Here is a 24,611-nt window from a genome sequence, read left to right as displayed (position 1 = left end):
TGTAATCTTAGCCTGTCTTCAGAGTGATGGTGCATCATTCCAGTCTATAGCATTGATTCACTTACAAGAAGTGACCTATCCCTGAGTAATACTCCTCACGACCTCTGACCCCTGAGCCCCTCCCTGCAAACCCTCTTCACTGTCACCATCACTGTGAGAGCTTTCCTACACGACCCTCCTACAACTCCTCCATCTTGCCATCTCTCAAACCACGAAGCGCATCACCATCCTTTGGTTTTCTGTTCTGGCTGTATGATCTGCAGCTTTAGAGGCTCTGATAATATATTTATAGTAATGACAATTGCTAATACTCTGTATTTGTCTTACTGCCAACACATCCCATGTGCAGACTTAAACGAAGAAAGAATTATCACCCATCACGTCATCCACTGAGCATGTTTGGGATGCTCTGGATCGACATATACGATAGCATGTTCCAGTTCCTGCCAATATCCAGCAACTTCGCACTGCCATTGAAGAGGAGTGGACCAACATTTCACAGGCCACAATCAACAACCTGATCAACTCTACACGAAGGAGATGTGTTGCACTGCGTGAGGCAAATGGTGGTCATACCAGATACTGACTGGTTTTCTGACCCCCCCAGACCTCCACAATTAAACAAAACTGCACATTTCAGGGTGGCCTTTTATTGTGGCCAGCCTGAGGCACACCTGTGCAATATTCATGCTGTCTAATCAGCATCTTGATATGCCACACCTGTGAGTTGGGATGGATTATTTCGGCAAAGCAGAAGTGCTCACTAACACAGATTTATACAGATTTGTGAACAATATTTGCAAGAAATGTATGTTTTGTGTATATAGAAAATATTTTAGAGCTTTGAGTTCAGCTCATGAAAAATGGGAGCAAAACAAAAGTGTTGCGTTTATATTTTTGTTCAGTGTACATCCATCCATGTCAGGCACATAGACTTGTGTGCTGCACCATCATGGGTACAGACACTCAAGCCCAGCCCATGTTCTCTCTCTCTCTCTCTCTCTCTCTTCCTCCTCCTCCTCCTCCTCCTCCTCCTCCTGGATCCTGTCTCTCTGAATGCTTCACATTCTCTTCTCTCCTCCATCCAGCAGCATCCTCCAGCTCTCTCCTCTTCCTCCACTGTCAGCAACAATGACCAGCACACTATCAGGTAAGATGACACGTTCCACACCAGCTCGGTCCTTAATTGAAATGTTTTGGATATTTTGTGTGTGTGTGTGTGTGTGTGTGTGTGTGTGTGTGTGTGTGTGTGACGGGGGAGGGGAGGGCTGTATTGTTTTAAGTCAATATGATTATTCAGAGGGTGGGGTGTATCTGCCATTGTCATGGCAACTGGGGTTTTCTTCTCTGGTTGCACAGGGGCTCTGATGTAGAGAGGAGAACCTCCCGTAGTCCCATACAGACATGTACGCGCAGCTAGATTCTTCTAGAAACAGCAGGTGCTGATCTTTTATTTGCAGTGTCCACAGCTGACCAACAGCCAGCTCACTGATGCAGATCAAAAACACAAGAAGAAACTACGCACAGGTTAACACTGAAGCTGGAAATGCAGCATGCATCTAACATCAAAATCATTATGGTGACTTTATACTGCAAATAAGTGAAGACAAAATGAACACTGGGTTAATTCTCACAGTATTATCCCAACATTGATTGTGCTACAATATTTATTGAGGTTCTCTAGATCACATGGTAAAAAGTTCATCTTATGTTTAGGTCATTAGGTCAGATGTTTTAACCCCATGAAAGCTGAGCAACTTGGCTTTATTTCTGTCAAAAACATGAGCAACGAAAGAAGACATGACCCAGAAATTAGCGAGAAACTGGTAAAAAGATATGAGAAAAAAAGAAAATTACCTGAAAATTATATTTTAAAAAAAGCAAAAGAAAAAAAAAGACAAAAAATGCTTAAAATTGTAATAATTCTGTAACGTAATTTTAAATACGTAAATATGATCATTATAAATATAGTTTTTCCCTGTTTTTTTTTTCTTTTTCCTTAGATATTTTTCCTTCGCTGTTTAAAAATAATTTTCTATATCTACTAATTTCTTACCAAGTTGCTCACTGCCCCTTTTCCCTTGTTTTTTTTTTAAAAAATTACACACATTTGCACAGGGTTTAAAGGGGTCATGTTGTTGCCGAATTTAAGTATAATTATAATCGTCAGTGTAAAGTAAAGCATATAATCTTAAGTGACATCTTTTAGTCATTGTGTTAATCTTGTGCAAAGACATGACGCTCTGTCATATGGCATTTCACACAAAATGCCAAATTTAAGGGATAGTTTGGCGATTTTGAAATGGGTTTCTATGAGGTAGTTATCCATTGTCAGTGTGTTACCTACAGTAGATGGTAGTCGGCACACCCTCAGTCAGGGGCGTTGTTAGGCCTGGGCATCCAAGGCTTCAGCCCCGATTGTTTATATATATATGTATGTATAGATAGATAGATAGATAGATAGATAGATAGATAGATGTTTTAAAACTATGTTTAGGCTTAATAATACTTGAACTTGAATAAATTATGGTATAATGAGTCAGAGGATCACTGAAGTTATTAGGATACATAGGAAACCTGGATGTCAGTACATATTTTATATTACTGAAGTATTGAATCCTTAAAGCTGCAACAACTGATTTCACTTCATCAACAAAATGATCATTGACATATCTACTACTCACTGCTTTACCTTGAATTTATGAAGATGACTATTTTTCACGCATGCCTCCACAGTGAACACAGAATCCAAAACAGGCGATTATTTTTTCATGAATAGAAGTAAACAAGGACTGTGGTAACCAACAGCCAGAAAATATCAAAACATCCGTTAACAAACTCTCACACAACTCATGCAGCACGAATGTGCAGAAATCTCATTATTCCAGTCATATACTCAGTAATTCCCAAACATGTGCATTTTTGCTAAAATGTAATGGTTTAAATCATGCCATCACAAATGCTGCTCCTACAACAAAAATGCACAACTAGGCATGCTGGTGCATTTGAACTTTGCTTAAATAGAGCACTAACACATGCACTGATTGGTGTTTTATATGGTAACGCTTAAGCAGAAATGCATGTGTTTGTAAAGTACTGAGTCTTGATAAGTTAGACGTGGATTATGCTGTGTGTGTGTGTGTGTGTGTGTGTGTGTGTGTGTGTGTGTGTGTGTGTTTTATAAGAGTTTGTATATAGATGTTGTGATATTATTTTTCTGTTGTCTAATGCGGACCATGATTATAATGTAATTTATGTTTGCCTTAATTTGGATTCTTAGTTAACTGTGAAGGAATGAAAAACAAAGGTTTCTTCACAAACTCAAGTTAACACGCTGAGTGATTCATATACAAATGATTGTTTTACGGGTAAAGTATTCCTTTAACGTCCTCCTAAAAAGATGCTCAAATCGAACATCAATCTTACAATATACAATACAATAGTAATAATATGATACAATAATAAAGCACAATGCACTAAGGATACAGGATAGGAGGGCAAGAAGGTTCATGATGAGTATGTAAGGTTCACTGTAAGGCAGGGTAGTGCATCAACGTTTTTAACCTTAAGAGTTTAGTTTTTACATTGCATTACATTTTACATTTTTATTATCTATTTTTGTTATACTACCAATATAATGTACCATATACAACATTTAGGTATTTGCTAGATTGATTTAAATGTATATAAATGCAAGAAATAGCAGGTATATTTCAGTCTGGACCAAAGTGGTGGGTCTACTGACTGACACTCATTCTCATAGGACAGTATTTCTATCAATTCATCATGTCATCTATATGTGCTGTATCTCCAGGGTTTCCCACACATTCATTTATTCCACAACTAAAACATCTGTCTCCACAAAAAGATTTTCTAGCGTGACTGAAATGTACGTTCTGTGCTGTTATCCTTTGCACCACACTCGGGACGCAGAGCATACTGTTGTCATTGAAGGAGCTGTAGAACACCAGGTGCAGTAGAAGTGAAACTTAACGGTTGATTATGCTGCGTTTAAAAGTTTGCTTTCACTCACTCAGCACTCTGCTTCTCCTCTGACTGGATCAACTGATCTGTTATCCACACCATGACTCAAACTGCTGCTGAGTTAAAAATAATTCATGATAAGTTTCACCTGCAGTGCATTCATGGGCCTCACAAAAAAATCTGAGTTTAGAGACAGGTTACAGAATGATTTAAAGAAAAGGGGACATGCACACAGGATTAAAAAATAAAAACTGGAAGCTTGCTGGCAAACAGTGATCTATGTGCTCCACATGCTTCCTTGTTTTTGATGTGAGGTCCATGCGATGCTTGGGCCAGAGGATCCAGCTGAATACTATTTTCAATCACTTTTTTCACGCACCATCCTCCATCCTCCAAACTCACCCATCTTCCCTCTCCCACAGCTGCTCTCTTTCATCTTTTTTAGCCCTCTTATGATCTGAGTGAACTGACATTAGCCCAAAGAATTTTTTCTTTCTATTCCTTATATTCTCCATATATTGCCTGTCATATTGGAGTCATTTAGAAAATGTCTCTGCTGCACCAGGCATGATATTGTTTCTTTTGAATATTGAGTCTTTCCTTTTGCACCAAACTCATGAATAATGTATCAAACCCTGCACGCTGTCTGGCTGTGTAAGCCACTCTTCAACCTGTTCCTTGTCGCACGCATGTACTCCTATTGTGTACACACCTCTGTGATGCACACACACACACACACACACACACACACACACACACACACACAAAGCTCATTACCTACAATAACCTCCACAGTAGAGCACAGTGGGAAGCTATAGTGGCTTGAAAGCACACAGAGAAAACAAAGTCAGGAATTCACAGCTGATGTCATGTTCTGCAGGCAGCTCACAGCGAGGAGTCTGAACATGAATAATGAACACATTTCCCCCTTTTGAAATAAGATTTGATTACATCCATTATGCTACTGTGTGGTGCACAAGTCAGCCATTTTGAGGATTCGGAAGAGTAACAGAGCTGACTGTGCTGGTGGATCTCCAGTGGAGCTTAGCAAACACTTACCTTGCCCTAGTTTAAACTGATGAAGTGATGTGTAATGCTGCAAAGATCCAAACACTCCTCTGAGCTGTCTACTCACTGTGTGACTCACTATGCACTACACAGTGGAGGAGTGTGAACACACACCATTAGCCATATATTGTATAGCTGTCATTACTCCCTCAAGAAGAACATTGTGAAAAAATGGATTCATCATGTTTGTTTCCCAGGTGCTTTCAGGGCTGAGCAGGATTGAACCATGCCACCATTATTTTTACAACATTGTTGGTTCATCACTGTCGCTATTATTGTGTGATATTTTTTTACATGTTCAGAAGTTTGAATGACCACATTTATATGACTTCTTACAAAAAAATGAAATTTGCACAAGGGTCAAATTATTATTATTTTTTAATTAAAAATGTGCTCTACCAAACAGTCAATTTGGCTTTCTATGAGCAGAATGTTTTCATTTTCTTCATGAGATGAAGAAGGCAATGAGCAACTCAGCAAAAAATGGGGGAAAAAAATAGCGAAACATTTACAAAAAGGTATAAAAATTACCTTAAAATAGGCAACAATGCTAAATGCTAAAAAAAATAAAAAATAAAAGAAAAACGTTATATTATAAAACGTTTATATCAGAACAACGTTTTATTTTTGTAGAATAACTCCAGTGATTACATTTATAAATTTCCATTATAAATGTAATCATTGGAGTTATTCTGGGCATTTTCCCTAGTTTTTTTTAATAATTATATATATATATATATATATATATATATATATATATATATATATATATATATATATATATATATATATATATATATATATATATATTTCCAAGTTGCTCATTGCAGTTTTTCAAAAGTTTTTCAAAAATAATTCAAAGCAATTTTCTCAGGTTTCAGAGGTTTATACACTTGTGAAAGGTGTCTGAACGCACCACAACAAAACTGATGACAGTCCCGGTGTTAAAGGGCTAAAATTGACTAATTGCTAAAGCACAAAATTACCTTCTGATCATTCATTGTTATCAAATGGACACATTTAATGTTATCCATAATATATATTGTGAAATCTTTCTGGGATTATGTTTTTTTACTGTCTGAAGTCATGAGCAAGCAAAGAGTTGAATTGGCCTTTTTATGGCAAGAGTAGTGATGCTAATGTAATTAATCAAAAATATTTATAAAATTTAAAAAAAAAATAAAAATATTTACTGTTGTTGATACCATATATTTAATTTTCTTACATTATATATTTGATGAAAGAAATAATTTCAGTATGATTTTTCACCATTTCTGAGATGTTTTCAAATTACTGTAATATCTAGAATACATACTTGGAAATAATACTAGTAGAGCCCTTTTATATAAAAAGTAATTTGGTGTGTTAAAAAAAAAATACCTATGTGTGTGTGTGTGTGTGTTTTTATTTCCTAGTTACAGCTCCTAGGAAATAAAAAAATGCAAAGGGTAAAAATACCATTACTTTTTTCTTAGTGATGATTTTAAAGCGTTAAGGAGGAGATTCATACCCTGCTGACTTTATCACCCTTAAACATCTGTCCAGTCACTGCATGTGGTGGGTGAAGTATTTTTCTCAAGGTTAACTTTATTACCTTTGCAATATGCAGAACAACAATTCAAACAAATAATACCCCTCGAGATCATACACCCCTTTGGTTATAATAAAGCAGACTCATAAAATACAGTATGTTGATGTATAATATCTCTCAGCTGGGATCATATAGATCCTCTCACTCTTTCCTCTTGCTTGATCATCTTCTTTTAATTGGCTATAAAAATGTGAAGCCACTAAGAGCCTCTGGGTGCATGTGTGTGTGTTTGTTTGAGTGTATGACTTCAGTCGGATTTTAATGGTGCAGATGAGCATGACGATATGTGGCTTGTTAGTTTTTAGTGGTGTGGTGTGGCATTTTCACCCACACTCAGTGCAATAACTCTGTAGGCAGAAACCAACAGCCGCTGACGGCAGCAGATTTGGAGACTTAAGTTTTTTGTGAAGAGGAAGAAGAGTCTTCTTCTGCATGGCAGGGGCAGAGAGACAGCATGGCATGCTGAGTGGGTCTAATGCATCCGTCCTGATGAGCATCTCAATAATAAATGACCTCGTGGTGAATGCACAAATCCCACTCTTCCTCTTCCTGCCATTCAGTCACATCCTGGACATTGAAGTAACGTCCTGTTTTTCTCTCTTCACAACATCACACCATGACTTACTTCTGTACAGAAGGTTTTCTGAATTCAGTGGCGTCTCCAGACTTTTTTTTTCGGGAGTGGCCCAAGTGGGGCACTGACTCATGCAGGAGTGGCATGAAATATGGGTGCTGCTGTGGGCACGCCTGTCAGCATTTCCTCTACCCATACCTACTTTAATTACGAACATTGTAGTGTCTTACATTCCTGTTTATGGTTGAGTTCAAATGATAAATAGACCTACCAATCAGAATGACACCACACAAAAAAATAACACTTCCTTACTTTATTGCAGGAATTGTTCCTCCTAAAGTAAATAGTACAATAGCAAGTTTAAAGTGCCAACACAATTTAAGTACCAAAAAATTAAAATGAATAAGCCTGTGTAAACAAACTTTTCAACAGTTTGATCATTTTTTTTGCTGAACAGATAGCCAGTCATAATGGGGTGGCACCTGCGGTGGCCAATCAGATTTCAGGGGTGGCCTGTGCCACCCCAGGCCACTCCCTGGATATGCCCCTGTCTGAATTTGGCCTGCAGCTGGAAAACCTCAACAAAAACCTCAGTGAGAAAAACTTCAGTCACAGCTCATCACTTAGTCAGCCCTCAGGACTTGTTACTGAGGAACACTTAGCACTGTGAATCACACCAACTACACTGTGGAGGCTACTATGACACATATAGTGTTGTACTGTTAACATTAGCCTAATTGTTGTATCAGATCTACAACTTTTTAACAACAATGTATTAAAAGCTTAAAACATGCTATAATCCTAGAAATGTCCTAAAATCCTAAATATGTCATAAAATCCTAGAAAACGGTCCAAAAACTCCTAAAAACGTCCAAGAAAATGTTGTAAAATCCTTGTCCTGAAACCTGAAACCCCAAAAATGTGCTAAAAATCCAGAAATGTCCCAATGTCCCAAAACTGTCTTTAAATCTTAGAATCCCAAAATTCTAGAAACCTAAAAGTCTCATAGTGTCCTAAAGTCTCAGAAACATCTTAACCTCCTAGAAACATCCTAAAATCTAAGAAATGTCCTAAAATCCTGAAATCTCCTAAAATCCTAGAAACATCCTAAAATCCTAGAAACATCCTAAAATCTAAGAAACATCCTAAAATCCTGAAATTTCTTAAAATCCTATAACATCCTTAAATCTAAGAATTGTCCTAAAACCTGAGAAATGTCCTAAAATCCTAGAAATTTCCTCAAAACCTAGAAACATCCTAAAATCCGAGAAATGTCTTAATACCAGAGAAATGTCCCAAAACCCTGTTAATGTCCCAAACTTCTAGAAACATGTATGTGACTGCTGTGACCGGCCTGTGGCCGCCGGTCATTTTAAAGAAGTGGCCCCCAAGGAGAGCAAGTTAAGGATCCCTGAGCTAATGAAATCAGCTGTTTCAACAAACTGGTATCTGCATTTCTGAACAGCAGAGGGCGTGTTTCGGTGTCAGATGTGGTGCAAATAAAGTTATGGCCTGGATCTATGTTTATATGAATACACTCCTGCCAGTTTATCAGGGACACCTAGCTGAGACTAAGCCAGCAGTGATGCAATAAATCCTCAGAGAGGTGCTGATTCAGCTGCATGATCACTGTGGAGGCTGGAGTTTCTGTTGAACTGTACTGCAGTACACACAGAGGTCTATGGAAAGCTAATTGTCCAACCATCTTCACTCTGAAGATCTGTATGTGATGAAGATAATAACTGTCATATATTTCATTTTTGCCATTGTCATTTTGTTATCATTTCAATTTTATTGAATTAAAATGCAATTAAACTCTTTTATTGGAGACGTGTGGCATCCTCTCCATGACCTGCAGGGTTAGACCTGCACCATATATTGAGAAACACTATACTGCAGGTGTTTTGCTCATGGTTGGGAGGCTGCCTACTCGCTTACACTTCCATGATGTCACCTTGGCAGCACCCATTGGTACTGTGACTGGTTTAAACACACACACACACACACACACACACACACACACACACACACACACACACAGAGAGAGAGAGAGAGAGAGAGAGAGAGAGAGAGAGAGAGAGGAAGAAGCCTTCATGAGGGACTGGTTTGTTTTGCAGCTATGGTGTAGAGAGGGTCGAGGACAAATTACTTGCTGGGTTACTTGAGGACAAGCATCTGTGGGATGTATTTACTCCTTTTTTATCAAAAAATAGATTCATTTCCAACTAGGCCCACAACAGGAGGGGAATGTGAGCAGCATAAAAGGTGAATGCATTACTGAGCTCTGTTTTTGTGTGTAATCTGTGAGGAATAAGTAAAACCTATTTCACATTCGTTTTTAAAAAAATTTCGTTATTAGGAACACAACCAGATAAGGTAAAGATCTCATAAATCTGACCTAGGGGAGGATTTTTATCCCACACATCCCCTCTAACAGATCAGAATTTACACTTGCACTTTATGAAGTGTTTGTAATTTAGTCATTCATGTCTAAGGCCCTGAAAACCTATTTCTCAATTAGCCTCTTTGGAAGAGAGATGAGATCTTATATACATACATAATTATGTTACTGCTGGTATTGCAATACATAATCTAATACACTGACAATTAACAAATGTAATATATTCACTATATAAATTCAGTATATAATCTCATTCAGTATGCCAGGAATACTCAACTTGCTTTGCATTTTCTACAGTTTAAAGACATTCAAGGATCCTCCTTTTTTGATAAACACCCTTGAATGTGATGCTTTTTCTACACACTCTGCTTCTTTATTTACATTCAAAGTTGAAAAAATCCCATGAATCACTTTACTTTCATTGTGAATGAGAAAATGGACACAGGGCCACCCAGCACCCTAACAAAGGCCAGATTTGCCCCTCCATCCATCCAACTATTCATCCATTTTCATCAAAGTACTCCAGATGTCCCTCTTGTGAGCAATGCTTTCCAGCTCCTCCTGGGGGATCCCGTGGTGTTTCCAGGCCAGTGTGTTCTGGGTGTGCCCCGGGGCCTCCTACCAGTTGGACATGCCCGGAACACCTCCAACAGGGGGCATCCTCGATCTTACCCTACCTCTAAGCTGAGTCCAGCCACCCTCCAGGTGAAACTCATTTCAGCCGCTTGCATCATGGATCTGTTATAAATCTGAATGTAGCCGTGGGGGCGGGGCCTCATTCATTCCTATGAGAGCTGCTCAGTGGTGCATGAAGCAGAGAAAACTATTTTTCTGGGTTTGGAAAAGTGTAAAATGCCTGGATCTACTGGCCCATAGAGCATGCGTAGTAGTGATTAACGATAGCCAAACGCGGCAGAGTGCAGCCGAGTGTACCCGAGCACTGACTCCCACTCACTGGCTTGCTCACACAAATGACCCGAGTGTTCGAAGCAAACGGCGCTCGTTCACGAGCATTCCTCTCCTAGTAGCAACAGCCGCTAATCGATGGTATAACGACAGCAGTGCTGTCGGTTTTAATATTTACGTGATAATCAGATAATGGTATATCTATCTCTCTAAACACACAGATACACAAATATACATACAACTTATCCGGGAATCATATCATAATCACGACCGGAGAAATTAAATTAACAGAATCAAAATGTGTTGTGCCGACAAAAATATCATAAAAGGCGGTGCCTTGTAATATTGCCCCGTGTATTATTACACAGCTCAACTTTAAGTAAATACTACGTTCAGTACCGTTTAGTAACTGTCACTAGTGCTCCACGCTGCTCACTGATAACCGGTAGTTTGAATACAGACCGCAGACTGTATATATGGTCTCTGATACAGACACGGTGAGACGTCCATATTACAGGCTTTACAGCCAACAGTGTATGGATGTGTTGTAAAATGGTCAAAATGATGAATTATGATTCAAAAATATCCATTACTACGGCTGGCACGAAGCCTGTGTTGTGTAAGGGACTCCAAGAGTTAGATGCGTGTGCACGTGGTGGAGTCCCGCAGGTCCAATGCGCGTTCATTTTATGTCTGGAGAAATATCTCTGTATTCAGAAAATGGCGCATTTTATTACTTTAGGACTTAACGTTTTAAATAATGGCTATTTAAAAATGCGTTCTGAATGGTCAACATGTCTCAAAAAAATTATCCAGTGAATTAAGGATTTGGTTCCTGCAAGTTGACCATAGATACCTGAGATGGACCAGTGCCAGCAAATTTAGTAACACACACACATTCCTCACTTCTCAGAAGAACCTTAGTCCCTGATATGTTAGAATTTGATCCCAACCATCTACGTCATGATAACTGCATAAATACCCCAGTCTTTTCTCTGTTCGTCGTCGATCCACCACTTGCATGTTTCCCTCGTTCCTGTATCGACCCAAGTGCTCGTAATAAACGTTTCCTAATTGAAACTTCAACTGGTGTCTCTGCTCATCAATTGCACAACAGAATATCATCCTATCACCAATATTAAGCAAATGGGGAAAAGCCTTTCTGGGCCAGTGTGCATCACGTGACAATGTAATTCCAATGTCGGCCACTATGTAAGTTTTGCATCAGAGCATGGCACACTTCCTGGGGGCTTGACTTGCATACCTAATTTCATCCTATCGGTTATTACCCAAAGCTCATGACCATAGGTGAGGGTGCAATATAGATGGGCAAGTAGACCGAAAACTTTGCCTTCGGCTCAACTTTACCACTGCAATCTGGTGCAGCGCTTGCACCACTGCTGACACTGTACCAAACCACTTCTTGCTCGATTTTACCCTTGCTTGTGAACAAGACCCCGGGATACTTGTATTCCTTCACTTGATGCAGTAATTCTTTCCCTCTTTCCCTACTATCTACTGTTTAATGGCCCAGAACCATGGCCTCAGTCTACGAGACTCTCCACCCCAGTGCATGCTGAAGGTCATAATGTGATGAAGCCAACAAACCCACATCATCTGCATAGAGCAGAGATGCAATTCTTAGGTCCCCAAACCAGACCCCTTCCTCCCTTTGGCTGCACCTTGAGATCCTGCCCACGAATAGAAAATTGGTCACAAGGGCCAACCTTGCCAATTTTTATTTGCAGGCCATAAAATGACTTCTGTATACTCCCCTGCTCATTTCCTGAGTGACTTTTGTTCCTTTGAAGTTGTTTATTGGTTCAATAATGTGCCTGAGAAGTTTGTTGTTGTGCTTTCATACCAAACAGGATAATTCCCGTGTGAACTGTCTCTGAGGATATGAGTTTAATCCCACAGCTGATGGTTCGTGCTGTGTGCTTCCTTCTCGGTTACTAAGAATAAACAGGTTGGACCAGATGCCATGATTGTGGATGTTACCTCTAATGATACCTTCCTCCTTTTAAATGATGGTGAGATTGATGCCATGTGCCACAGCCCTGGAACACACATGAACTTGCTGCACTTTTAAATAATGAATGCACTGAGTTCCTCAGAGGGCATGCATTTGCTGAGCGGTATTATGTCAGGCGGCTGACATATGGCTGGCAAAGGTTTTACTTTAGAAGAACTTTAGTGTCTTGGAAGGTGAAGGTAGTGAACAAGTTTGGCGATAATTTTTTCTTGGATCACTATCATGACACGTTTGCCTTCATGAAATAGTTCATGGTGAAGATTAAGAACAGAACAAAACACTATCCTGCCCCAAGGTTTGCTATATGTCTGAATATTTGTGGTCATTTAAAACGAATTACAATGATTTATTTGGTTTTATTATTTTCTCATGATCCCAATTTGAATCCTGGTGCTTTAAAAAGTTGGCGACATGGAAGGGAAGCTTGGTGGGCACAATCACTCATCCAAATACAGCAGCAAGCACCGCAGTGTTATATTAGAGGGTTGTGGAGTCAGAGAGTGTTTTTGAAGTGTTTGTTAATAATTCAGAAACTTCCTAAAAATAACAACTTTTCCTGAAAGGCACTGTAGTGTGCCTCAGCTTCAGTCACGCAATGTAAGCTTTCAGACATCAAAAGTGATGGTTCAAGCGCTATTTTAATACCCAAAGTCATGTGAGATGATGTCACATTTATGACTTACAGTCTCACTCTCCACTTTGAACAGAACAAACTGTCTTTACTCAGACAGACGAATCAGTACATGTTTGATCAAGATTGGGATGTTGATTTTGGCTAATTTTGCTTTTGATAGGCTGACAGCCATTAACCTGAAATCAAGCCATTTTATCAGGTTTCAAAGGGTTAATGTACACACATATGTAGATATATACACACAATTTCTCGATGATGAACATAAGATGTGAGATTTTTGATATAACCATAACATCCAGGGTCCTGAATTAACTTGCTCAACAGCAGTTTTTGGTCTTTTTTTTTAAGAATAAAAAGATGAGAAATACAAGTTGCCTTTCCTTTTTAATCTGGACTGCATTTCAAAGAGCCATTCATTTCAAGGTAGATCAATTTTAATGTTTTGTGAGAATATGTCTTAGATTTTATTCTATTTCTGTTGGCCTTGCTGAAAGACAGTCAGCTAGCTGCATTAACATGTTCAAAGATGCAAATATATATATCATGGGCTCGACACGGTGTTGCTTTTCACCGGCAGATCATTCCATTTCCCTGCATACCTTTATCTTCTGCCCTTGAGTACTCCTCACTATGCTTGCAGATAAATTTCTCTTTTACCAGTTGTCTTACACACATATGCCTGTGCTTGTTTTCGCCGCAATACTGACATCAGCTTAAAAAACAAAGAAAAAAACAAGAAAAAAAACGCCACTGGTGTGTCACATACCAGTGCTAAAGGGTCCCTCTATGTGTCGTCCAGGGCCACGGACCAAGCGTAATTTTTTGACAAGTTGGAATGAGACAAGGTTGTTATAATGGAGAAACAAAGCCGTTGTCATTTCCAGGTCATCAAATACCAACACTTTGTCACACCCCTCAGCATCTGACAGTGATGCGCAGGCCACCTTTTAGGGTATCTATAGGTGTAGGTCCATTACATGGAACCCACTCTATTCTGCTCTTCTTGTCTTTGGTATCGGGTACTTTTCTGGGGGTCATTTTCTATTAGAAGATAGTACTGCCTCAGTGTAGCTAGTCTTCATAGCAACACCATGCAAAACTGCTGTGACATCATCTTCAACACGACACACACATACGCACATACTCACACTCGCTGGATACACTGATACACTGCCCAACAAAGTGAGGAACGTTTGCACCACCTTGAGCGACCACGGCATAATCTTTCTGGTTGTCATTTTGGGAAAGAAAAAAAATGATACAAAACTGCGGCCGCTACAGTAGCTTGGCTGTTTAAAATTGGCTGGCATGGCTGCGTATTGATAATGCAATGACACAGTGACGATTCATTCCGACCAATCAGTGGTCTGCAGTGTTTCACGTCACCTCTTAGTACCTCTTAGTCCCCAATTGGCTTTTTTTGGAACCCCAGGAGAGCAGGTACCAAAAACAGTGGTACCAGGTACCTGTGTCTGTTACGTAACGTAATGTGAGGTAAAAACGTTACCAGACGGTTATCAGTGACATCCGTACCTGAATTACCTAACATTATGTTAAAATTACTTTGGTAATGACTGGTTTCAAACACAATACTGCCATCTCCTGGATGAAAAACCCATACGCCTCCACTACTTGTAATATGTGGGCTTTTTTCTATGTCAGTTGCTCTCAGTGTCAAGTGTGGCTGTGGATGGGTTTACATTCGAAGGGTGTGAATGCTTTTTCATGTCGTTGGAGCCCCCTACAGAAGGCAATTTTCTGTCACTATGTGATAAAGTTGACAAAGTTTTTTTAAATCTTGATTCTTGAAGTAGTTGAAGCTGCAACTCATAAAAAAGCCAAAGGGTGCCTTCAGCACTGAAATAACAAACTGATGGGCATGACAAAGCGTTTGTATTTGACACCTGGGGAGAGAGAACAGACAGACCTGAGATTTGTTTTTATCTGACAAAAATAGTTTTTCGTGCCCTTTGAAGGCCTATTTCAATCATCCTGCTTTTTTGCTGTTGTATTACTTCCAAATTCCCTATAGAGGAAACTCAAGTTTAATTCAGCCCAAGAAATTAAAAGGGTTTTCAGGTTATGGTTTCAGATGTAACATTTGTTTTTTATCTCTCTGTAACAGCCTACACAGACAAGATCAAGGAGATGTCCATGCTGTCTCTGCTCTGCTCCTGCTTCTACACACAGCCACATCCCAACAGCCTCTATCAGTATGGAGGTCAGTCTGACTGTGTGTGTGTGTGTGTGTGTGTGTGTGCGCGCGCACACGTGTGTGCATGCCTGTCTGTCTGTCTACCTCACAAACAGTTGATTTATTGTCTCTTCTATCCATCCAGATGTCCTGATGTCTCTAAAAAATAATTTTATGAGCTTTCATTTGTCGTGCTGAAAATAGTCCACTCTCTCCACTCCTGTTTTTGCTTTTCTTTATGTTTCTATGGTGTGTGCTTTGATTTGGTCGGAAGTAACATGAAATTTAGCACAGAGGGACAGTTCAAACAGCGGAATCATTGCCAAGACAACAGCAGATAAGCCCTCCAGCATGAATTAGTCCCTGCCAAGGTCAGAAACAAATAACACTTTGTTCTTATCTGAAGGATAGTATTTTGAATCGGCCTGTAGTTGTTGGAAGTCGTTAATGCTACAACACAGTAAAAAAAAAAAAGACATGACTTGTTAACTAGGCCGTACAGAGTGCAGCAAAGAACACAGGGATATGATGATAATCTGTGGTGCTTTTAGGCCTTGAAGTCTGAGGCTTCAGCCCCAAACATTTTATGAATGCCTAAAATCTAAACTTGCTATATTCATTTTTTTAAATTAATTTTTAAAAATAAAACAGGCCAATATATATATTTTAAAAAGTCCAAGCTGTGTATTTTCGTTCATTTCATTTGTGTGGCCACGTGGCCTGAGTCTCTCAGTTATCCAAGACAAATTTCTCCTAAGGGAGACAATCAAGGCTAATCTTATGTTATCTTATCATGTATTGAAGCTTTGAAAAATATGATAGCATTGATCAAAAACACAGGTTTTGGGTCCTCAGTGTCACTCAAGCAGCACATTTTGTTAGATCTCATGCAAGAAAGAGTCCTTAAATGTGATAAATATACTGTAGGGTGGTTTCATCTACAATTATTCATCATCATTGAATTGTTGGTTGTATTATTAATCTAAGTTTTCAGAATAACTTTGCAGATAAATAAAAGTTATAGAGTAAAACCAACAATGTTTGTCAGAGAGATGTAGAGGAATAGAAATGTGACAGAAAATGGAAATACTCAAGTACTAGTACTTCAAAATTTTCTTAAGTGTAATGATTGCAGTCGCAATTCTGTTTCTATTTACTACTAATCACTGCTAATATTTTTGCTGTCAGAATTCATAATTAATCTGGGAAATAAATTTAAAAAAAAAAAAAAAAAAAGATGAAGATGCCATAGTACTTTTTTTGTTGTTTTTTTAAAAAAGCATCAAAATAGATCTTTTTCCTAAAAAAAAAAACTTCCTGGGGGGCAGGAACCCCCCTTCTCATGGTCACCGCCTTAACCCTTAAACCCTTAGGGCAGCCCTTAGTATTTTTAACAACAATGTCGAGACACAGTCAGATATTTCACCCACCTCCCTCCGCTGTATGAAAAATCAGGCAGAAAGAAAGAAATAAGTTCCACCTGATAGAGAGCTCATTAACTTGTGTTTCATCCACCTGGATCCTGGCTGTGTCAGACCTGGAGGTGAAGGGCTTGAACAAACGAGCATCGGGCCAATCGTTTGAGGTTATCCTGAAGGATCTCGATCATTCTGGAGACAAAAGCCAGCATCAGCCCCTACCCTCCCCCCCGAGGAGGGAGGTGTCCCTGGAGGAAGTCCAGAAGAGGCTGGAGGCTGCTGAGGAGAGGAGGAAGGTAAGCAGATCTGCCATCACATCATACTCCTTCTTAGTTAAGATTTTTTTTTTTTACATTTTTCACCCTAATGATTCTGTTAACATGTTTAATCCTTTCTTTGCAGTAACTTTGTGGTATTCTTTTTGGTTTTTTTACATTGTTTCTTTTGGTGTTGCATTTTTTGATTTGGTATTTTTTTTGTCCTATGTTGTCTTTTTGTAACTTATGTTGCTTCCTGTCTCTGCTAGGAAACTCTTGAAAAAGAGATTTTTAATCTCAAGAGTTTTTTTTCTGGTTATATTAAGGTTAAATGAAAATAAATAAATCAACTCTCTGAGCCCCTGATGGGGTGGTGGATGCTGCCCCAACCAAAAAGCGACTTCAAAAGATGGCCCGAAAACTAGCAGGAAATTAGTAAAATAATAATAATAAAAATAATAACAATAATAAATAATAAAGAATTATATGATAATACCTGGAAATAAGCACAAAATAGAAAAGGAAAAGGGAAAAGAAAAAAAAGTCCCAAGAAAGTGCTGAAATTAAAAATAATAAGAAAAGTCTGTGAGTTTATTGAAAATGATCATAAATATACTTTTCTTGTAATTTTCCCCTTTTTTAAGGTCATTTTCTTGTCACATACTACTATCTTTTGCAGTGTGTGACAATTCTTGTCAAGTTGCTCACTGTCTTTTTTCCCTATGTTTAAAAACAAATAAATGCAATTTGTCTGAAAGGGTCAGATAGCTTATTAGGCATTGAAATGCTGCACAAAAAACTGATGACAATCCAGTCTTCAAAGGGTTAACTGTCCACTCTCAGTGACCATTATGTGAACACACATAAGGGCTGACACATGTTATTCCACCACACAGTAAAACTGTGTTACTCAGAACATCATCAACAGAGTTCACACTGTGAGGAATGCCAGGTTAGCGTTCATGTTTTATTCCTCATGGGTTTCCTTGCATTAACTTTCAGAGCCCATTTTGCAGTTTCATAACCATGAAATTGTCTGTCGCAGACAATACATTTTTATTGTGAATACCAAAGCCTCACTCGAAGTATTAAAGGAATTTCATTCCAGTGGTTGTTATTGTTTTAAGGTTATATTGCAATATTTTGGCTGCACACCTAGACGAAAGTAAAGAAAAGTCTTTAGCACTGTAATCACAGATCTTTCTCCATGTATTAGTAAGCTGGTTGTAAAGCAGCATTGAACTCGTGGTGCAATTCCCTGCAATGCTCCATCAGACAATGAAGTTCAACAGGTTTGCTGATTGTACAGAAGTTGATGTTCTAATCAACACCAGCAAAACCGATAAACACCTACATCATCTCTCCACACCTGCTTACCTCAAAATATGTTTATGAAACAAGTCTAATCCTGCTCTACAAGAATGAACGCAGAGTCTTCTTCCGTCCAGCTCGTCTTTCTAGATCTGCTTTCCCAGTTTTCTTTTGCAATAACCCCTCAAAACATTACTAGATGTCAGCAGAAAACAAGATTCCAGTTAATAAAAGTCTGCACCGGAAAATATAAATACAAGAAACAGGGAAGAAAAGAAAAAGAAAGTTTTAGAAAATAAAGGAAATGACCTGGAAAAAAACTTTTCAACATGTAATTATGATAAGTAGAAATATAGTTTTCCCTATTTTTTCTTTTTTCTCTAGACATTTGTCCCTACATCTTTTTAAATAATTTTCTAAATCTACTTTTTTTTACTTGCAATTTGTGAAACATTTCTTACTATTTTAAATTGTACTACTAAGGCTCTACTAAGATAAGATGGTCAACAGTATTGAAAGCTTTGGGCAGGTCAATAAATATAGCTACCAAAGCTTTTGATACTGCTGACCATGTTATTTCGATACAGAGGTTGACTAGTATTGGTATATTTGAGCAGGCAGTGGGCTGGTTTGTTAATTACCTCTCAGAAAGGTTTCATTGTGTCCAGTTTTATAAGCTCACCTCTAACTGGCACTTTTAATGTTGTACCCCAGGGCTCTGTTTAAGGCCCACTGTTATTTCCAGTTTACATTAATAGTTTAGGTCTAAATAAGGATGGAACCAACTTTCATCTGTATGTGCATGACACAGTGATATATTGTGCTGGTTCATGCATAATAACAGCTCTCATCCAAGTTCATGTCAACATCGTTCTCCTCATCACTGTCCACTAGCTCATCCTCACTCTGCTCTGGCGGAAGAGCTTAAAGTGAACTACCCCAAAGAGTATTTCATTTTTTTTCTTAAAGGGATTTTACCTAAATATAAAGGGATTAGTCAAAATTAGAAGCCTTCAGGTCAGTACCACATGTCCATGGAAAAAGAGGATGTGAACAGGATTTCCTGGTCATGTGATAGAATGTGTATTTGTCCTATCAAATTAGCAGACCCCCTTTTGACAAACTAAACAGTAAAACATGAATTCTATATTACTGCCTTTTAATAAAATGAGATAAAGTAATTGTTGCCATATGGCAACGCCATGCAATAGAGAGCTAGTAAGTGATTTTGAGGGGTACTAATAAAGCACAAATGATACATACAACCACCACCAAAGGTTCAATTCACACTAGGCAGGTTTACATTACAAATTTGTGCAAAACTGAAGTGATATTTTTAAAATGTTGATAAAACACAATTGTAAGATGACTGTGTTTCCACTGACTGATATTATGCGACTTCTTTCTCTCACAACATTATGTGATTTCTCTGGAAATAACATTCCGAGAGGCATGGCAATGGATGTTCAAAACATTAACAGCCACCACTTTAGCCATCCCTATTTCCAACTGAAGGCAATTTAGGCATCTTATGCAAGCAAAAATGTAATGGCAAGCTCCTTATACATGATAGTGACCACATATGAGGAATTTCTAGGTGATAGCTCACGATTACACAGAGAAATTGTGGATTCAAAACTTCTGTATGATCCGCATTATTTCCAATCAAAGGCAACATAGGCGTGTTATGTGAGCGATAATGAAAAGACAAGCGCCTTAGTTCCGCTCATCTTTCAAAGAGTTATGTGAGGCAGTAATACCTCTTGTAGCGTCTGCTGCATCATGCCCGAGGGAGCCATTTCCTACTGACAAGCACATAGCTACAGCATCATATGACCTATAAAAGCCAAAGAAGTGTTTCCGTTGCAGTTTTGCGAAATATGGCTTTTACAAATTGCCTGAAATACCACCTCATGCGAATGTAAAAACCTTTTCACGATAAATGGAAGTTCTTTGAAATTGATGTGTTTCCATTAGGTGTATTTTATATATGCAATTTTAATTTCCGCAATTTGAGTGTTTGTGGGTTAATGGAAAGGTGCCCATTGACAAGCATAAAACAACAAGAATACTAATTCAGTGTTAGCTTACACTTTATCATTCATCACTGCCCATGAATGGTAACAGTGTTCCCTTTGAAGTGATAAATTAGGGGTATGTATGAAAATACTTGCCATAATTAGTAAGGCCTGTGGAGGGTCCTGACATAATATTACAAAAGCACTGACCCTCCCACCCCCCTTTAGAACTGCCATAGACACTGAGGTGCCATTTACATGGTGTCAACATTTCTTGCAAGAAACATTGTTGCGGCTTGGCCTTTTGATCACATGACAACTGTGTTTTGCCTGAAAAACTAAAACTTTTGAAATCTGCTTTTAGAGTGTAATTTTTTTGAAAATGCCACCCCTTTTGTTGATATGTAAACTGGCAATGCACAGATCCTGTGAGAGCAGTGACGTCACGGTTACACTTCATCCTGGCCCATGGTGTTCTTCTGTGGTGCACAATTAAAAAGTAACACTGCCAACTACTTGCCCAGCGTGTATAACACAACATTTTCATTTGTTTTGCAGAGCTGTGTACACTAGGATTGTTTTCACAATGTTAACATATGAACACAGAGTTTAAAAAAAACATTAAGGAAACACTTCTCCTTTTTTAGTGGGGCCTTTCTCTTCTAAATATGATATGAATGGCATGGAACAAACCATGCCCTAAACATGCAGAACAAGTGGAACCTGTAAGTGTTTCTCTAATCCAAAGATAATAAAATGACTCACTGGAGCTGATAATAGAGATAGAGATTTACTGTTGAGATGTCACAAAAACAACATGAGCAATAGTGTGACTTGTGCAACATAAAAGTCATCAAGTCAACCCCTGTAGATTAGTCATGGTTGTTTTGTGTGACAGGGAAGTAAATGTCTTATTGATTGCTCCTGTAAAACTAAACATTCAGCAAGTCTCGGAACACACTTTCTGTTTCATGACTATGGTTTGTGTTTTTCTTGAATCCCTGCCGACCCCAATCTTCATTGCCATATTCACCATCATCATTACGACAACTCCACCCTGTTGTCAACCCCCAAAAAATCTGTACTCTCTCCTCTCCCCACCCTGCTTGCAGTCCCAGGAGGCCCTGGTGCTGAAGCAGCTGGCCGAGAAGCGTGAGCATGAGCAGGAGGTTCTTCACAAGGTGCGTGAGGAAAACAACATCTTTAGTAAGAAGACAGAGGAGAAGCTCATCCAAAAGATGGAGGCCAAAAAGGAGAACCGGGAGGCTCATCTCAATGCTCTCAAACAGCGGCTGCGTGAGAAAGCAAGTCTTTTCATTCTGTGATACATTTGTGACATCAATTTTATTTTATTAATCCAAGGAGGGCACTATGCTCTTTTCCAGCAAGGTTTGCTTTATTTGACACTGTCTCACAACCAACACAAACCTACATGATTTGATTGTAGGTGCAAAGTGGTAATAACAAAGGCGTAATTCTCCCTATTTCAAGTCAGCATCCCATACATGCCTAAGGAAGTGCTCCGAGCTTTGAAGCCAATTTTATAGTGGACAAACAGTGTAATTACACTGTCATGAGATGCCCTGTGGCCCAAAAAAACTTTTTTCTATTGACTTACAGTACATGGTGCAAGAGACATCTGCTAATCAGTGGATACATTTGTTTGAGTGTCACAACGCCCATGAAATGACTCGTTTTTAGGATTTAATCTAATTGCTACGATAACATTTTGAAAGTCTAGGACAGCTGCATGATTAAATCATTTTATCCCCACTGAAGTTAGCAGAGCGCCAAACCAAGTCTACATTCATAACCAAGTTATCCAAGTTAGCCTCACTCTATGGGCAGCACAGTGCAGAAGTAGTGTAGAAGTAGTGCCAATCAATGGCTCTCAAACCATTTTGGCTTTGTGCTAAAAGAAAAAAAAGTAACTTTGAACAGGCCCCTAAGTTCAGTGCTGATGTAACTCAAGACATTGTCACATGGTATTGAACACAAAAAAATAATAGAACAGTAGGCGGGTTTCCATTGAAAATGCTGTTTCCATTACACAATTGCTGAAATATCAGCTCATGCAAGCGTAAAAACTTTTTTGTGATAAATGGGTGTTTCCATTGACGTGTTTCCATTACATAGTGTTTTAACTGCAACATTCTGAGGTTTTGGTGATGTAGAGAGGTGACAGACCATAGAATGTTCTTTTTATAAAACCTTCCCACAATTTTTTATGAAAACAAAGGAAGAATGTTTTCAAAGCAACATTTAGAACATGTTTTCAGGTTGTTATTGAGGTCTGAGATTACACATTTTTATGAAACGTTTCTGTAATGTGAAAAAAAAAAACCAACATTTTTATTGTTTTGATGATGTTTACAGACAATCTTACCCAAACCTTCAGAAGAACATTCTGGAAACTAAAAGAAAACTTGCCATTGAAAACATTACTACAACCCAGAATTGTAACATCTTCAGAACATTTTTAGAAACAAAGTTTATCACTAAAAACTGTGACTGCCAACCTTCAAATTCTATTTATAGAGAAATACAAAAATACACAAAATATGAAAGTTTGGTATGAGCATGTTCAGCCAGCTGCTGGCTGTCACTTCATAGTCAGCATACAGCATGGTATCAGTTATCTCATCTAACTGTCCAACTCCAAAAGAGCAAATAAACGTCTATGTCCCGACAAAAGGACATAAACTGGGTTTGATATGATGAAACTCTTAAGGGTTGGATGTAATTTTAATGTAGGGTTACATCAGACAGTTAAATTTGAGGTTAGCTTAAAGTTATTCACACAGAATTAGTCTTTCATTCAACCGTCCCAATGCACCTTTATAATGCATTGGACAATATGATGTCAGAATCAGACCAGTCAGACCTGGTTCCCCGACTCCGACTACAGTGGCAGCTTCTGTTTCACTTCTCATGAAATGCAGCAGAGCTTGTATTTTGTGGCACTCCCCTCAGATCACAAGTTTCAGGAAGCAATGCAAAGTGGTGTTTGCAATGCAAACACCACTTTGTTCTGTGGGTGGCAGCAGACCAACGGTGCCAAGTCTTCTTCTCAAGATAAGACATGTCATGTGACTCAGTGTCTCACAAAGCACAATCTAATCTCAAAAAATGTAAACACATGTAGATGAAACCTCTGCTACAAATCTTATCTTTGCATATTCAGTGTACATATTGTTGGGGTGATGTTATACTACAATTATACTACAGTGTTATGCATTCTTATGCATTATGCATAGCAGGGAAGTGAAGAAAAGTCACAATAAATATAAAATCTTTGGAAAAGTAGCTGGCAAATGATTGGTTTTCTATGAAGATGACCAGATCAGCTTCTTAGCTCAGATCTTCAATTGTTCTGTTTTAACAGCACACAATAAGACAAAATGGAACTGACAAATGAAAAATAATGTTTGAATAAATTAACTCTTTGAAACGTGAAAAAAACTGGCTTGATTTCTCCAAAACCCTGTGAAGAAAGAAAATGAACAACGTAACAAGAAATTGCATCACAAAAAACAACAACAACATGAAATTGGCAAAAAGTTATCAGAAATTTACCTGAAAATTACAAACAAAATAAAACAAAAAAATAAATAAAACTGAAAAGAAAGTAAAAAAACAAACAAACAAACAAATGACCTAGGAAAGGTACTTTAATATGATTGAAAAACAGGTTTAAGAGAGTATTAAGGCTTTCTAACACATTGATTTTGCATGCATTAACTCTCCGGAAAGTTTCAACAGTCGACAGTGTTTCCAACCTTCAGAGATTAAAAAAAATAAATAAAAAAAGTGTCTCTAAGTTTCATGTTCCGCAATAGCCCCTCCTTCTAGCATTCTTTAAGTTTCATTTTGTATCACGCTTGTGTGACAGTTTTTTACTTTACTTCACAGGAAGTCCATGCTGCTGAGGTTCGCAGGAACAAGGAGCTTATGACCGACATGTCGGGCTGAACAGGTTTTATACTGTCTGGCAGTGGATGTTACTTTTAAGACTCATCTGCGTGTCAAAACCTTTCCTGTTGTTCAGTATTCACCACTATCGTCCTACAGTGCACCTTTCAGGACTCAGTCTAGTTGTTAATCAGCACCAAATATTGATCCTCATCTGTTTTGGTAAACCACACACATTTGGAAGTGCAGATACTCTGATATTCTCTACTTGAAGTCTGAAATAAAGTCCAATCCTGAGCCAAACAAGG

At 38.5% G+C, this 24,611-nt stretch overlaps 1 protein-coding gene across 2 annotated transcripts; it reads left to right on the top strand.

Annotated features, from left to right (window-relative positions):
* The first annotated feature begins 994 nt into the window (after positions 1–994).
* Positions 995–24,609, top strand: LOC121950489 (stathmin-3). Of its 2 annotated transcripts, none has more exons than XM_088083042.1 (5): positions 995–1,150; positions 15,319–15,414; positions 16,923–17,101; positions 21,504–21,699; positions 24,308–24,609. In XM_088083042.1, the coding sequence occupies exons 1-5, from the start codon at positions 1,057–1,059 to the stop codon at positions 24,361–24,363; spliced, it is 621 nt and encodes a 206-aa protein (XP_087939168.1). In that variant the 5' UTR covers positions 995–1,056; the 3' UTR covers positions 24,364–24,609. The 2 variants fall into 2 exon arrangements, with proteins under 2 accessions (XP_087939168.1, XP_042352443.1); XM_042496509.2 differs by having other exon boundaries at positions 996–1,150; positions 21,504–21,695; positions 24,304–24,609.
* Positions 24,610–24,611: the final 2 nt, after the last annotated feature.

Source organism: Plectropomus leopardus, chromosome 2 (genome assembly GCF_026936395.1).
Source record: "Plectropomus leopardus strain MGB_pleo_1.0 chromosome 2, ASM2693639v1, whole genome shotgun sequence".
Classification (NCBI taxonomy): Eukaryota; Metazoa; Chordata; class Actinopteri; order Perciformes; family Serranidae; genus Plectropomus; species Plectropomus leopardus.
This window is presented reverse-complemented; position numbering and strand designations above follow the sequence as displayed.

Excerpts from the sequence above, each read along its gene's own strand:
- LOC121950489 (XM_088083042.1), top strand. The coding sequence starts at position 1,057 with ATGCTTCACATTCTCTTCTCTCCTCCATCCAGCAGCATCCTCCAGCTC. Across the intron at positions 15,415-16,922 it reads CAGCCTCTATCAGTATGGAG|ACCTGGAGGTGAAGGGCTTG; the intron begins GTCAGTCTGACT and ends TGGCTGTGTCAG. Across the intron at positions 17,102-21,503 it reads CTGCTGAGGAGAGGAGGAAG|TCCCAGGAGGCCCTGGTGCT; the intron begins GTAAGCAGATCT and ends CCCTGCTTGCAG.